Source organism: Oryctolagus cuniculus, chromosome 21, assembly GCF_051225735.1.
Source record: "Oryctolagus cuniculus isolate XC-2025 breed Fujian yellow rabbit chromosome 21, ASM5122573v1, whole genome shotgun sequence".
In the NCBI taxonomy this organism is placed as follows: Eukaryota; Metazoa; Chordata; class Mammalia; order Lagomorpha; family Leporidae; genus Oryctolagus; species Oryctolagus cuniculus.
The window spans coordinates 9,773,807-9,789,878 of record NC_142887.1 but is presented as its reverse complement, the minus strand read 5'-3'; the positions used below and the strand labels follow the sequence as shown (position 1 = coordinate 9,789,878).

At 60.2% G+C, this 16,072-nt stretch overlaps 2 protein-coding genes across 2 annotated transcripts in view; both read left to right on the top strand.

Annotated features, from left to right (window-relative positions):
- ATP6V0A2 (ATPase H+ transporting V0 subunit a2) overlaps positions 1–2,811 on the top strand; it is a 38,840-nt gene extending 36,029 nt beyond the window's left edge. Inside the window, exon 20 of the mRNA XM_070066095.2 lies at positions 537–2,811. Within this exon, the coding sequence (XP_069922196.2) occupies positions 537–642 (106 nt within the window). The 3' untranslated portion in view covers positions 643–2,811. The remainder of the gene's footprint in view (positions 1–536) is intronic.
- Positions 2,812–3,136: 325 nt separating this feature from the next.
- The window catches only part of DNAH10 (dynein axonemal heavy chain 10), a 124,339-nt gene continuing 111,403 nt past the window's right edge, over positions 3,137–16,072 (top strand). The window contains exons 1-7 of the mRNA XM_070066093.2: positions 3,137–3,411; positions 5,918–6,049; positions 8,448–8,542; positions 9,123–9,231; positions 11,769–11,884; positions 13,509–13,728; positions 15,756–15,913. Of these exons, the coding sequence (XP_069922194.2) occupies positions 3,198–3,411; positions 5,918–6,049; positions 8,448–8,542; positions 9,123–9,231; positions 11,769–11,884; positions 13,509–13,728; positions 15,756–15,913 (1,044 nt within the window). The 5' untranslated portion in view covers positions 3,137–3,197. The remainder of the gene's footprint in view (positions 3,412–5,917; positions 6,050–8,447; positions 8,543–9,122; positions 9,232–11,768; positions 11,885–13,508; positions 13,729–15,755; positions 15,914–16,072) is intronic.

Sequence of the window (16,072 nt, the reverse complement as noted above, 5' to 3'; positions counted from 1 at the left end):
CCGGCCACTGCTCACGTCCCCTGGGCTCCCGCCGGCGCCGGCGTCCACTCACGTCCCCCGGGCTCCTGCTAGCGCTGGCATCCACTCACGTCCCCCAGGCTCCTGCTAGCGCCGGCGTCTGCTCACGTCCCTCGGGCTCCCGCTCTGGTTTCTGCACCGTCGTCATGCCGTCAGCAGGTGGACGCCTGCAGAGGTCTCTAAGCACGCATGTCCCGTGCCTCGAGCTCTCCCTGGGTCTGCCAGGTCGCCCTGTCCTACTCTAAGCTGTTTCCACTGTTTCTTACGGCTTTGCACACTGTATCAGTCACTCCAGTGGATCTGGTACCTGACAGCCTCCTGGTGCGGTGGGGGTTGCGTGGGACGGGCAGGATGGGTTCGTGTTTCTGGCACACAGGGAAAAGCCAGCGCTCAGCTAAGTAACAGTTCTCTTGCCAGGAGCATGTGTGGAAAAGCCGCACAGATGTTGTTTCCAGGAAACACAGCAACGTCAAAAATTCACATTAACACGTGGGTTTCTTGTTTGTTTCTTTTTTTAGGGTAGAATTTCAGAACAAATTCTATGCTGGCGCAGGCACCAAATTTGTTCCTTTCTCGTTCAGTCTGCTTTCATCGAGGTTCGGTGGTGAGGACGACGTGGCGTGACGCACTGCTGTGACCCACAGGCGTTCGGAGCTACGGGAATTATCATGTTACAGAATTTCATTTATGTCAGATTTATGATACAAAAAATCTGTCTCATTGATTGCCTTATGACACAGCCAAATAATCCTGTAAGATATACCTCTTCCTCGTATGTTAAATATTTTGTAAAGTTTTCCAATCTCAGATAGCTAATTTGTTTTCTTTTTGGTTTTTATTATGAGCAGATACAAGTTAATGCCAAATGTTATGTTTAAGTTAGTTCTTAGAATGTCACATTTGGGGAGGAAAGCCAGTTTTGAATGACTAATTGAAAATGGTTTAAATCTTTCATTCCTTTTAGACCTTATTTGAAAAAAAAAAAAGTTATTCTGTCACCTGATGTTGCCAGATAGTATTTTCCAAAAGCTGAAGTTAACTCTACTTTTTTGAAAAAATTTAATGGTAGATAATCGGAAAGATTCACGTTTATTCTGCTTCGTTAAAAACCCGTGAACTTTTCTCTCATGCCGTGCAGAATCACAGGCGGAGGATCGTTTCTCCGGTTTTGTCCTGTTTTAATAATTGGAGAAAATGGGATAAAGGGGTGTAAGTGGTTTTCCCACGTAGGTATTTTTGTAGGAAATCCTTTTCCTGTTCTCCTCACACAGACCAGTTCTGATCATTGTTTGCTGCGGAAGATAAAGTACAGCCCGAGCCTTAGCTCCGTGTGACTGCCGCAGGCGCCCGGAGGGGCCGGGGAGTGAGGGGCTGCAGCAGAGTAGGGCTTTGTCTATTTTTGTAACAGAATATAAATGAAGATATTTTACCAGGAGAGACTGTACTTATCCTTGAGAACAGCATACTTTTTTACCTTCAGACTAGAAATTAGTAACCGAGGTCCCATGAAGAATGAGCTGAGGCCAGACCCCGCCACGGGCGACCACGCCGGCGCCTCCTTGGCCTTGGTCGGCGGGAGTCTGGGCCGCTCCCATTGAACACTCTGCTGCAGTGTGCGTTCTTACAATGTTCCTGCTTCATTTTAGAATTCACTTAGATCATCAGTTCCCAGAAGAAACGTGGGGCATTGTCACGTTCTTACGATGCCAAGTGACACCCTCCAGGGCCTGTGTGTCACCATGCTCCTGGGCCGTGGTGTGGGGCAGAGCTGGGGCCTGGCTTACCAGCCAGGACTGGCAGCGCTGGGCCCCGGGCCCCGGTGCCGAGAGGCAGGCGCACAGCGCGGGGCAGCACAGCCGGGACCGCAGAGCTCGGTCCCAGCACAGGCGCTGCTCGCGGTGCGGCTGGGCGGCGGCGCCTGTCCTGCCGGGGCCTCGGGCCTCGGGTGCTGCTCTCCGCAGGGCCCCCAGGCGAGGGGCGGGCACGCCTGATGCCCCCCACGTCTACCCCAGACTAGGGACAGCCAGGGACACGTGCCACCTGCGAGTGTGGCATCGTGGGGGCCTCCTCCGACCCTAATGAGCGCCTAGGAGAGGAGGGTCGCGCCCGCGGTGGTTATGCAGCGTGCGACCCCACGGGAGATACTCCGGAATTCTAACTGCTGTGGAAGAACTCTGCAAGTACACTTGTGTCTTCCAGGGGAAATTTGGTTTTTTTGGTCACTGGCTGCAGTGATGTGGCCAGAGTGCTGACTTTTGTTTTGAAGCTACTGCTTAGAACCTTGCACACTGCATTTTTTTTAAGTATTTATTTGAGAGGCAGAGACACAGAGACAGAGACAGCTGCCATCTGCTGGTTCCCTCCCCAGCGCCTCCCGGGGCTGGCACCAGCAGGAAGCCGGAGCCAGAAGCCAGGGCTGGAGCCGGAGCCGGAGCCGGAGCCGGACTCCACAGCGAGGACCTGAGCCGGGGCTGCCCCCGGGCCTCCGCCGCCGCGCGCGCCATCGGACGCTCCTGGCCCGTTAATGGCGCTCCCGGTGGAGTGGAGGTGGCGCCGCTGGGGCGGCCGAGGGGTCCGGGCCGTCAGGGTGGCCTGGGCGGGCCGGGGTCTCAGGCCGCCTGCTGCGTGTCCGCGCTCTGCCTCAGGTCGGGGCGTCCTCCTGTGGAGGCTGCAGCGGGCCCGCCCGGGGCGCCCGCGCGCGCTCCCAACACTCGGGGTCCCACGCGGGGCGTCTTCCTGTCGGTACTGGCCCTCTTTTACTAACGACCAATAAATACGTCTATATTTCTAGAACGTGGCTGTGTGCGTTATTAGCAGGCCCGCGCGCCCCGCCCCTCCTGCCGCGGTGCGGCTCCCGCGGGCACCGGCCGCCCCGTGCCCCCGCGCCCCTCCCGCCGCGGTGCGGCTCCCGCGGGCACCCGCGCCCCCCGCGCCCCCGCCCCTCCCTCCGCGGTGCGGCTCCCGTGGGCACCGGCCACCCCGCGCCCCCGCGCCCCCGCGCCCCCGCGCCCCCACGTTGCCTCGGCCGCATCCGCCCGGGGGCGCGTGGCCCGCACGCAGGGGCTCGGGCCGCGGGGCGCGGGGCGTGGCGACCGTTTCCCGGGCGGCCGTTGCCAGGGGCGCCGTCGCCACAGACGCCCGCCGGTCCGGGCAGCGCAGGCTGCGCCCCGCCAGGCGCCATGGACGACCTGCGGGTGCTGTGGATGCGCGACCGTGTGTACGCGGCCTTCGGGCTCACGGACCCGCAGCTCTTCGAGGAGCTGCTGAGCCGGGACGACGGCGAGGCGGAGGACCTCGTCCTGCACTTCCTCAACCAGAGGAGCGACGAGGAGGCCGCCGCCACGCTCCTCTTCTGCCGCAAGGTGGTGCCGGAGGAGGAGGAGGTGGAGATCGGTGAGCGCCCGCAGGCCGCGGCTGAGGAGGGGGCCGCGCGGGCGCCGCGGGGTCGCGGGATGCCCAAGCCCGCGGCTCTGGGAAGGCGACGGGCGATCTGCAGTGTTAGCGATGCGCAAACGCCGGATTCCCAGCGCCCCCCACCCCACCCCGGGGGGGCCCCGTCCGCTTTGGGGTGGGCCCCGGGAACTTGGGGTCCCGAGCCGCCGGGAGCCCCCACTGTCTGACCCGCTCCACAGCGGCGGGGACCCTGACTGCATTTTTGAAAAGGAAACAAACCCCGAAACAGGGGCCTGGCTCTGGCGCCCTGGGAGAGCGTCTGCAGAGCTGGTGGCCGTGGTCCCCATGTCCATGTGCGGGCTCCTCCTGGGTGGCCCGATCCCACGTGGACACAGGTCGGTCTGGCCTCACAGGGGCCCCTGGTGAATTCACTCAGAAACCCCGGCGCTGCCTCCCCTGGGCCCTGGTGTTGCCCTACCCTTGTGGCTCCTCTCCTTGGTCACTGCCAGGTGTCCAGGCCGAGCTGCTGATCCTGGAGGTACCGGCCTGTGGGGTTCTGGCTAGAGCGGGGAGAGCTCCACTCGCTCCCTTGACTGTTGAGCCCCCAGCCCCACAGAGCCCGGGGTCTCACTGGATCCTCTGGGGGAGGGAAGCTCAGTCCAGAGGACCGGTGGCCTTCGTCCCTTCTTCCTGCCTGTCTCTCCCCTGCTCACGGCAGGACACAGATGGATGTGGGAGGGGGTGAGGAAGTGGGGGCGTCCCCCCCCCCTCCGGTAGCAGCCAGCCCCGGGTGCTGTTCCGACAGGGACACAATGTGGTCGTATGTATGTACCACCAAATACTTTTTAAAAATTGCACACGTATTGCCAGAGTGGTGTTCTCCTAACACCGTGTAGAATTGGGTAAAGTAAAATGTGGGAAAGCAGGCGTTGAGCAGCCCTTAAGCCCCGGCGCTCCTCCCGTTCCTGCAGGTGACCACTGTTGATATCTGTGTGTATCCTGCCATATCCTTCTCAGATATTTATCATCTGTATCGTTTTCTATGTGATTATATGTATGTGTAAAATGCCAGCATAGAGATGTATAAAGGGTCCCTAAGATCTTTTTTTTTTTTTTAAAGATTGATTTCTTTATTTGAAAGGCAGAGTTACAGAGAGGGAGAGAGAGAAATAGAGAGAGGAGAGATCGATTCTCTGGTTCACTCCCCAAATGGCCACCGTGACCAGGGCTGGGCCAGGTTGAAGCCTGGAGCTGCTTCTGGGCTTCCCACGTGGGTGCAGGGGCCCACGCCATCTCCTGCTGCTTTCCCAGGCACATTAGCAGGGCGTTGGATCAGAAGTGGAGCAGCTGGGACTCGAACCGGTGCCTGTATGGGATGCCGGCACTGCAGGCAGTGGCTTAACTCACTGTGCCACAGTGCTGGTCCCCTTAGGATCTTACTGTAGTGTTATTTTGTGCCTTGTCCTCCCCTGTCCTGTGTGTCCGGGGATTTCTTCCATGTCTCCCTAACTTTAAGTGCATGGATCCACCCTGCGTGTCTGGTGTTTGGCTTCTCAGAGTACTAACCCCATAGCCACCGGTGTGTCTGCAGCACGCAGTTTACCCAGGAATTGATTCACACAGGTCCTGCCAGTCTGCTGTGCAGAGCGGCTCCACGGTGCCCGACCCCAGCACCGTGCTGGCAGGTTACAGTTTAAAAAACATTTTTTGCCAATCCCTTAGATGAAATTAGACATATTTCCTTATTCTAATTCATGTTTACATGATTTTTAAAATTTTTTTAGACAGGCAGAGTGGACAGTGAGAGAGAGAGACAGACAGAAAGGTCTTCCTTTTGCCGTTGGTTTACCCTCCAATGGCCGCTGCAGCCGGCGCACCGTGCTGATCCGAAGGCAGGAGCCAGGTGATTCTCCTGGTCTCCCATGGGGTGCAGGGCCCAAGCACCTGGGCCATCCTCCACTGCACTCCCGGGCCACAGCAGAGAGCTGGCCTGGAAGAGGGGCAACCGGGACAGAATCCGGCGCCCCGACCAGGACTAGAACCCAGTGTGCCGGCACCGCAAGCGGAGGATTAGCCTAGTGAGCCGCGGTGCTGGCCTGTTTACGTGATTATTTTGAGTCTTTTTGTTTCTTCAGTTTTAAAAATTTTGGTACTGTCCACGTGACACACAGTGTGCTGTCTTCACTGACGTCAAACGCCTGGCTTGGCGACCTCACATAGCATTCCCGATGTCCAGCACCCCTGGGCCTCGTGCTCAGGCTGGTGGGTCATTTCTGTGTCTCTGGGCTGGGGTAGGGGGGCTCTGTGGTCATTCTTGTGGCCCTGGCCCCTCGGCAGAATTTGCATGGTCTTTCCTTGCTGTCGCCGAAAGCTGGCTCCAGTAACCGGGCTCTTTCTGGGTTGCTGAGACAGACACCGCTCCCTGGTGAGCCACTTCCCCACCTCTGGGTCTTGTGCAGTGCAAACTTACATTCTGTCTTTCCTTCCTGGCTGTGTGGCTTTGAAGATGACGTACCTGTGCTGTCTGAGGAGGCGAATGAGGAAGAAGAGACCGGCGCTGAGAAAACAGAGCATGTGGACAAAGCTCCCGGTGTGGCGCCGGCTCCCGGAGTGGCGCAGGCAGTGGACAAAGCTCCAGGTGTGGCACCAGTGCCGGGCCCCGGGGCAGGCAGCCTGTGAAGGCTTCACCGGGAGGAGGGTGTGCGTCTTTGCAGAGGGCCACTGCGGGGCTGTCAGCAGGTGCACCGAGTGTCCCAGGGCGGCGCCAGCTGGCTGAAAGTGACGCATGTCACACTCCTAGTTCTGGGGACCGGCCGAAGGCCAGTGACAGGGGCCACTCCTTGGCCTCTCTAGCTTCCGTGGCTGCGTCAGCCCCGTCCCTGCCTTTGTGGTCACCTGGCCTTTCCCTGTGCATTTGTCTCCCTCTCCTGCCTCTTTGTGTTTTCAAAAAATTTAAGAGGGAGAGAGAGAGAGAGAGAGAGAGACAGGCTTCTCGTGGTTCACTCCCCAAATACCTGTAACAGCTGGAACTGGGCCAGGCGGAAGCCAGGAGCCTGGAGCTCCGCCTGGGTCTCCCACTTGGGTGACAGGGGTCCAAGCACTTGAGCCACCGCCTGCTGCCTCCCATGGTGGATACTGGATCAGAAGTGGAGGAGTGGGGACTTGAACCAGGCGCTCTGAAATGGGATGTGGGAGTCCCAGGCAGCATTTTTTTTTTTTTAAAGATTTATTTAATTGAAAGAGTTACAGAGAGAAAGAGAGAATCTTCTACCAGGACTGAGCCAGGTTGAAGCCAGGAGCCAGGAACTCACCCGGTCTCCCCCGTGGGCATAGGGGCCCAAGCTCTTGGGCCATCCTCTGCTGCTTTCCGGAAGTGGGAGCAGCTGGGACTCGAACTGGTGCCTGCAGCGGATGCCCCCTTACCCTGTTGTGCCACAGCACGGCCCGGGTCCAGCAGCGTCTGAGCTGCGGCACTAAGTGGCCGCCGTGAGGCAGGCGTCGTTAATAAGACCCGGCAGCCAGAGCGGTTACCAAGGCCTCCTAGGGGACAGCAGACCCAGGACCGGGGGAGATGGGGCCGGAAGGCCGGGGAAGTGAGGGGGCGTTACTTCCGGGTCAGGGGGTGTGTACCGATTCTGATTGACACCTGGCCACTGTACTTGCCCAGGGGCATGGTGTGCTGACCGAATTGAGGGCCGGGGACCTCTAGCCGGGGTCTCAGTGAGGCCAGTGACGTCTTTGGTCTGGCCCTGCCAAGGCAACCACAGAATTCAGCCCATCTGTAGCAGGCTGGTTTTCACGTTGATCACTTTGTATGGCTCGCCAGTGGTGTTACAAGTACCCACATGGTGGCCGGCCCTGTGGCCTAGTAGGCTAAGTTTCTGCCTGGAGTGCTGTTATCCTATATGGGCGCCGGTTCTAGTCCTGGCTGCTCCTCTTCCGATCCAGCTCTCTGCTGTGGCCTGGGAAAGCAGTAGAAGATGGCCCAAGTGCTTAGGCCCCCAGCACCCACATGGGAGACCACAAAGAAGCTCCTGGCTTTGGATTGGCTTGGCTGCAGCCATTGTGACCATTTGGGGAGTGAACCAGTGCATGGAAGACCTCTCTCTCTCTCTCTCTCGGTATCTGTGCCTCTCAAATAAATAAATAAAATCTTAAAAAAAATCCGCAGGGCCCCCAGCAGAAACAAGGTCGTTTCTTTGTGTTGGGAAGCTTGGAACTCCTCTCCCGTGATAGCACGGGGCAGCCCAGGCTCGCCTGGGGCTGCAGCACTCGTGGACCTGCCGTGTGTCCCTTTCCACTTCAAGCCGACTTCACTGCGGCGTCAGCAGCGGCCCCGGTGTCTGTGCCGGTCAGCGGTGAGCGGCACCCGGCTGCGTTGGTCCTGCCGCCTGTCGGCTGCTTCCTCTGCCAGCTCAGGTGCTGGGTGCTTCTTGGTGTGACCCCCGGGATCTGACCGCGGGAAGTGACCGCCCGTTCTCTGGGTGAGGGAAGCAGCAGCCGGGAGGGGTCGCCGCCTCCTCCGAGTCGGTTCTGGAGCCACACTGGCTGTGCGCAGCGCTGACCGCGACAGCTGAGCCCTGCAGAAATCCCTCCGTTCCCTGTGACTGACTGCCAGCTGTGCCGGGGCCCCCGGGGCCGAGGCCTGGTGCTCCCCCGGCTGCTCCAGGTGCACTGACCATGGGGACTTGAGAGAACCGCCGTCTTGTGCCCCGTGGGGTTTGAGTCCTGCAGAGGAGGAGGAAGTGGTGACCTGTCCATGTGGCTCTCATGGATGCTAAGTTGCCTGTTAGGTGAAAAGCTGAGAACCCCCTCGCTGGGCTCTGGAACTGGACACACACACGCACGCACACACACACATGCACACACACACGCACACGCGCGTGTTGATTCCTCATGGACAGCAGTCCGGGATGCCCCACAGCTTTTCCTCCGGCAAGGATTCATTTGCACACGGTGCGCATGCGCGGGGAACGGCACGGGGCAGGAATCCCGGCTTTCTGCCGGTTTCACCTCGCGCCCATCCTGTTTTGCAGCTAAGAACCTGCAGCTGAGAAGCGAGTCCATCGCCCCGCCTTCCCTCGGCGGAGACGACGAAGAAGCAGCCAGCTCAGAAAGAGTCTCCCCCAAAGTACGCCCGGCTCTGCGTCCTCACTGGGCGGGTAGCGGGCCGGTGTGTCCCCGCTGAGCCCGGACATGGCGCAGCCAGGGGACAGACGGCGCTGGGGTCCCCGGGGCCGCCCTCGGATCCAGGGGGGCCGTGTGCACTCAGTGACCGTGCGTGGCCACGCTCACCACGTTCTGCCAACCACAGCAGTAGCCCCAGTCTGGGGCCCTGGGCTTCGCTTGGGAGCCCCACGCGGGGCCTGCCTTTCTCAGACCGGGAGTCTCTGGACGACCCTCCCGCTTTTCCTGGAGGTCAGACAGCCACGCAGCTGCCGTGCAGGGCCGGTCCCCGAGGCCAGCGGAGGGCAGGTTCGCACAGCGCAGGCCTGCTGCCAGACCTCTTTCCTGCGGCAGCGCCAAGGCCGGGAAGCCTGGGTGGGCGGCGGTGGCGGCCGGGCCTCCCACAGTGGGACCTCACTGCCGCATGGACGGGTTCCACGCTGCAACACGGCTGCGGCCGGGCCGGCACCTGTGACTCGGGGTGGGGGTGTCTGGGTGGACGACGGACCTCGGCTCTGACCGGCGTCTGGTCCGCTTTGTCTCAGAGGCTGGTGAAGCGCATCGTGGACAGGACCTACCTCCAGGTGCTCTGCATCCCGATCCCCGAGGAGTTCCTGGACCAGAACGTGGTGTTTTTCCTCAGAAACACGAAAGGTGTGTGTGCGTGTGTGTGTGTGTGTGTGTGTGAGAGAGAGAGAGAGAGAGAGCGAGCGAGCTTTCCCCTATACCCTTTCTTGGGGTGTAACCTTCTGTTGGTGCACTGGATCCCTGGTAGTTACAGACGGGGTACCTGCGAATTCGCCACTCACCGAAACCTCGCAGTGCCCTTGGCGGTCACGGGTGGGCGGGCAGAGCGAGGGGGATCGGAGCCTGCACCGGGCCGCGTTCTGCCCGCACTTCTCCCTGCTCTGGTTCTCACGTGGGAGCGAGCTGTGCAGGGGGGCCGTTCGCCCTGCGGTGGCCTTCGGGCGTGAGTGACGGCAGCCAGGGGTCTGTGAGCAGAGCCACACGCACAGCAGATGAGCCGGCGTGGCCCGAGGTTGGCAGGACCCTCACCCAGGGGACACAGTTCAGCCCAGGGTGCCTCAGAAAGTTCCTGGGAAGAAGAATAAAAAGACAAAATTGGGCCGGCGCCACAGCTCACTAGGCTAATCCTCCGCCTGCGGCGCCGGCACCCCGGGTTCTAGTCCCGGTCGGGGCGCCGGATTCTGTCCCGGTTGCTCCTCTTCCAGTCCAGCTCTCTGCTGTGGCCCGGGAAGGCAGTGGAGGATGGCCCAAGTGCTTGGGCCCTGCACCCCATGGGAGACCAGGAGAAGCACCTGGCTCCTGCCTTTGGATCAGCACAGCGTGCTGGCCATAGCGGCCATTTTGGGAGTGAACCAACAGCAAAGGAAGACCTTTCTCTCTCTCTCTCTCTCTCTCACTGTCTAACTCTGCCTGTCCAAAAAAAAAAAAAAAAAAAAGACAAAACTGATGGGTGTGCTTTGGCCTGGCGGTTAAGACAGTCCCATTAGGAGTGCCTGGGTTCCAGCTTCCTGCAGAGGCACCCTGGGAGGCAGTGGTGATGGCTCAAGTCCCTGGGCCCCTGCCACCCACATGGGGGACCCGGATGGAGCTCCTGGCTCAGCTCTGGCTGTCGTGGGCATCTGGGGAGTGTCGGGAGATGGGAGCACCCACTCTCCCTGCCTTTCCAATGCATAAATAAATAACAAAATCTTTTAAAAATAGATATCTGCATTTTGGTGCAGAAATTGAATCCATGTATGGCCTTTCCCTCATACGCATTTTCTGTGAACTTAAAAAAATTATTTTAAAAATTAACCGTATCACTTGCATGGCAGAGAGATAAATATGGAGGGAGGGAGTTCCTATCCACTGATTCACTCCCCAAGTGCCCGCAACGGCCAGGGCTGGGAATGCCATCCAGGTCTCCCCTGTGGGTGGCAAGAACCTAGTTACTGGGGCCTCCACTGCTGCCTCCAGGCTGAGTCGGGAGCTGGAGCCAGGAGTGGAACCCAGGCGCTCAGGGTCCCTAACCGCTGAGCTCCCTGCCCGCCCCTCTGCACCCGTCATTCATTCACGGCTACCGTGCTGCTGTATCGCCATGGAGACGCACTGAGCCAGGAACAGCGCGGCCTGCTGCCCAGATGGTAGCTGCTTCCGCGGTGTGGCCGTCTCTCTGCCTCGTTCCCCCGCCAGGCTGGGCACAGGGTCCAGGTCACCTGCGTGGCGTCGATCAGCCTGTCAGCAAGTTTGTCTCGATAAAAGCCCCGGGGCTCACGAGACGCGTGGGCGATGGGTTGAGGAGGAGCTGCTGGGTGGTGGGCACGCCGGCTGGCAGGTGTCGCAGGCGGTTGGGGCTGCTCTGGCAGAAGGCACAGACCGAGCTGAAGACGCCAGCTGTCTGTTTCTCACGGTTCTGGCGGCTACGGGTCCAAGCTCAAGGGGCTGGTGCAGCCTGTGTCTGGGGCAGAGGGCACTTGCTGGTTTACACAGCAGAGAGCAGGGCAGCTGGAGTGTCAAACCGTGAGGGTGCCAATCGCAGCACGAGGGCTGCGCCCCACCCCGGGAACCTGAGGGACACAGACTCTGTTCACAGCAGCCAGGAGCCCAAGGATCTTGTCTTTTGTTTCCCTCCCTCCCTCCCTCCCTCTTTATTCGGTTCTTTATTTGAAAGGCAGAGTTACAGAGAGAGGGAGAGACAGACGGAGCTCTTCCATCTGCTGGGGCTGGGCCAGGCTGCAGCCAGGAGCCAGAAGCCACATCAGGGTCTCCCATGTAGGAGGCAGGGGCCCGGGGACTCGGCATTAGCAGGGAGCTGGCTGGGAAGTGGAGCAGCCGGGACTGGAACCGATGCCCAGGTGAGATGCTGGCATCACAGGCGGTGGCTTCACCCCTGTGCCACAGTGCCAGCCCCAAATGGATGTTTCTAGACAACCAAAACCCTTCCTATTACCGTCCATCTACATATTCCAGCCAGGTTGACAAGTGTGCGTGGCCCTCGTGAGCAGCGTTCCCGAGCCACAGCGTGGCCATGCCGTTTCTGCTGCTTGCCGGCCCGGGGCTTCATTTCAACACAAAGTAGAGGATGTTCTGGGCCTGCGGCCGCAGCATCCCCACGCCATGACCGCAGCAGGGAGAGGGCCTCCTCCCTGTGCGCTGACTTGGCCCTTGGCGCTCTCCCCACGCAGAGACCGTCGCCGAGGCCAGCGACATGAGGGAGGCCATGGAAATCATGCCGGAGACGCTGGAGTACGGCGTCATCAGCGGCCAGGTGCTCGGCTTCCTGAGGGACGTCCTGTGCCAGGTGAGCGGGCGCGGGCAGGCTCGGTGTCCCCGAGCACAGATGGGCAGTGGCAGCTCCCACATGGAGGGCAAGGCCATGGGCGGCGTGGGTGACGTCCCCGGGCACGGCAGCGAGAGATAAGAGACAAAATCCAGGAGGTGATGGGGGCACGGGGAAGACCAACCCTGGTAGCGTGTGTGACCTTGAGCAGGATGTGATGTCAGGTTTTGCTTTAAGAACCAAAAGACCTCCCAGGCAGGCCCCTTCACTGGGTGCAAGCTCTAGGGGAAGCGCGGAGGGGCTCGGGAGAGACCCCCGGAGCAGGCAGCATCGAATTGAGATCCGAATGAGGCGAAGGTGGCAGAGGAGGGAGGGCCTGGAGGAGGAGCGTCCTGGGCAGGGGAAACTGCAGGTGCAAAGGCCCCGAGGCAGGAGCTGACGGTATCGGGGGCCCTGGGGCCCGAGCAGCCGGGAGCCTGCGTGGGGGTGGGGAATCCAGCAATTCCGAAGCCTCCAAGTGGAGGCCGAGGCAGGTGTGTACGTCCGGAGCACAACGACACGCTCAGGGCTGCCCGTGAGGTCCCAGACTTGGGTCCCTGCCCCACGGAGCTCCCGTTCCCGTCTGGAAGCTTCTCGTTAACCAAGACCAGCGAGGAAACACATGGAATAGTAGACAGCGGCCAGAGTTAAGGAGTCTGATGGCAGACCGGAAAGGGGGGGTGCAGGTGAAGCTGGGGGCTTCTCTGATTTTTGCCTGGGGGCAGGGGGGAGGGAGGCCTCACTGACACCACCAGTGTCCAGGTTACTAGGACTGGTGCAGTAGCCGAGTCCTCCCAGCTCCTGTCTCCCCCCCCCCCCCCCGTGCCGTACCCACTATGTGCTGAGCAGAGTGACCCTTCACCCGAGACGGTGCCGAGCCAAGGGACCTGGCGAGGCAAGCAAGGGAGCGAGCAGAGGCGGAGGGGCCGGGGGGCCTGGGGCCTGGGCGACCTGAGCAGGAGGCAGTGCTCTCTGGGACGCTGGAGGCCAGGAAGCCACAGGCGAAGCGGGCTGGTGGGTTTGGCCGCCGCTGGTGGCTGCCACAGAGCAGTGCTGGCGGAGGTCAGTGGTGGTGGGGGAGGGGTGGACAGGCAGCTCCCGAGAGCTGGGCACCCTGTGGGTCGCCACCAGACTTCTGAACACCATGGTTGTTTGAGGACACCTTCTTATTTATTTTTAACATTTACTTGAAAGCCAGGGTCACAGAGAGAGACAGATCCTCCATCCGCTGGTTCACTCCCAAGTGGCCTCAATGGCCGGGGATGGCCAAAGCCAAGAGCCTGGAGCCAGGAGCTTCTTCCAGGTCTCCCACGCGGGTGCAGGGGCCCAGGCACTTGGGCCATCTTCTACTGCTTTCCCAGGCGCATTAGCAGGGAGCTGGATCGGAAGTGGAGCAGCGGGAATTGAACCCGAGCCCGTATGGGATGCTGGCACTGCAGGCGGCGGCCCCCATTACATCTTTTTGAGTCAAATCCAGCTTCTGTTGTTTGGGTCTGTGCCCTGGGTCAGCATGGCTCATGTGTTCACACCCGATGTCAGGGTACCAGCCCACGAGAGCCAGCGGCAGCCACGCGGTGCGAGCCGTTTGGTGCACTTGGCGTTTCAGGTGTTCTTGCCGGCGCTGTCCTTCAATCAGCACAAAGCCGAGGCGGCCGCGGGCCTGGGCGCCGGGGAGACGGCGGGCACTATGGAGTACGAGATGGTGCTGCCGGCTGTGCCCGGTGAGGCCGTGGAGTACCACGGCGTGCAGCTCATCCGGGACGAGTTCCTGATGAACGTGCAGAAGTTCGCCAACAGCATCCAGAGGACCATGCAGCAGCTGGAGGGTGAGCACCCGGCCCACCCCCGGAGGAGGCGGCCGGGAGGAGGCAGCCGGGAGGAGGCAGCCGGGAGGCGGGGAGCAGGAGCGTCTGTGTCACTGATGGGGGAGGCGCCGAGCGAGCCGTCCGCAGAAGGGACGCCTGGCACACACGGAGCCGTGGCGGAGGGAAGAGCTCGGGAAAGACAGGAGGGCCTCCAGGGTTTGGTAGTGGGAGAGCCAACGGGGGAGTGGGGGAAGGGGAACCAGAGGGGGCTGCGTGGAGGAGGTGGCGCTTGACTTCATCTGAGGGTCGCATGCAGCAATTCTGTTGAGTCAAGCGCCCCTGTACCTCCTCGAGTGGGTGGCGGCCTGGCCAGAGTGCCAGAGCCCGGGAGAATGAGCAGTGGGGTGAGGATACGGGCCCACGTGGTGGGCGGAGGTGGCAGGTGAGTCTCTCGGTGGTGAAGACAACAGAGGGGGCTGGTGTTGTGGCGTTGTGACGCTGGCGTCCCAGTGGTCGTTGATTCGTGTCCACTTTTTTTTTTTTTTTAAAGATTTATTTATTTGAAAGGCAGAGTTACAGAGAGGCAGAGGCAGAGAGAGAGACAGAAAGGTCTTCCATCTGCTGGTTCACTCCCCAAATGGCTGCAAAGGCTGGAGCTGCACCGATCCAAAGCCGGGAGCCAGGAACCTCTGGTCTCCCACATGGGTGCAGGGGCCCAAGGACTTGGACCATCTTCTACTGCTTTCCCAGGCCACAGCAGAGAGCTGGATTGGAAGTGGAGCAGCCGGGACTTGGACTGGCGCCCACATGGGATGCCGGCACTGCAGGCGGTGGCTTTACCTGCTATGCCACAGTGCTGGCCCCCGCTCCACTTCTGATCCAGCTCTCTGCTATGGCCTGGGAAGGCAGCAGAAGATGGCCCAAGTGCTTGGGCCACTGCACCCATGTGGGAGACCTGGTTCCTTGCTCCTGGCTTCAGCCTGGCCTAGCCCTGGCTATTGTGGCCATTTGGGGGGTGAACCAGCAGATGGAAGACCTCTCTCTCTCTCTCTCTCTCTCTCTCTCCTTCTCCCTGTAACTCTGCCTTTCAAGTAAATATTTATTTACTGGGAAGATTTACTCATTTATTTATTTGAAGGCAGAGTTACGGCTAGAGGAGAGACAGAAGATGCTGTCGGCTGTCATGTTTTTAAGGCGCTCTTACTCTTTGTACATTTTCCATTTTGTTTGATGGCTGCACGCGTCTCGAGTCTCCGAGACCACCAGCTGGGCCTTCTCTTGGGAATGGTCTCTGCTTTACATCATGTCCGTTTCTTCTGAGGTCGTTTCCCCTGATTTTTCTTTTTCTGTTTCATGCTGGAGGTTTTCTCAAATATCTGTTGAATTCTGGCTGCTTGTTCAATTTTTAAAAAATGTTAATAGACTATTTTAGAAAATATTAATTCTACTAAATATTTATAACTGAAAGAGAGAGATAGGGAGAGAGAGGTGTTTTTTTTAAAAAAATTTATTTGACAGAGTTATAGACAGTGAGAGAGAGACAGAGAGAAAGGTCTTCCTTCCGTTGGTTCACTCCCCAAATGGCCACTACGGCCAGCGCTGTGCCGATCCAAAGCCAGGAGCTGGGTACTTCCTTCCGGTCTCCCATGCGGGTGCAGGGCCCAAGCACTTGGGCCATCCTCCACCGCCCTCCTGGGCCACAGCAGAGAGCTGGACTTGGAAGAGGAGCAGCCGGGACTAGAACCTTGTGCCCATATGGGATGCCGGTGCCACAGGCGGAGGATTAACCAAGTGAGCCATGGTGCCGGCCCCTGAGAGAGGTCTTCCATCCACTGGTTCTCTCCCCAGATGGCCATATGTCTGAGCCTTGGCCAGGTTGAAGGCAGGAGCCGGGAGCTTCCTCCAGGTCTCCCAGGTTGGGTGCAGGGCCGCCCTCCGCTGCCCTCCCAGGCCACTAGCAGGGAGCAGGATGGGAAGCGAGCAGCCCGGGCTGGAGTAGGCTCCGAGGGGCCTGCGGGGTGGCTGACGGAGCCCTCCCTGCCCACCAGGCGAGATCAAGCTGGAGATGCCCACCATCAGCGTGGAGGGGGAGGTGTCCGAGCTCGCCGCAGACCCCGAAACCCTGGAGGCGCTGGAGCAGTGCGTGATCAACTGGCTGAACCAGATCTCCACAGCCCTGGAGAGCCAGCTGAAGAAGACGCCGCAGGTGACGCGCGGGCTCCCGGTGGGAGAAGCGGCGGGGCGGGAGGGCCGGGACCTGCACGCTGCAGCCCCGCCCTCGCTGTCCCCTGACTTCCCTCTGGGCCCTGTGAGGTTGGTGCTCGGCAGCTTGCCCAGGACTCTGCGTCTCTGTCCGCCTCCTCTC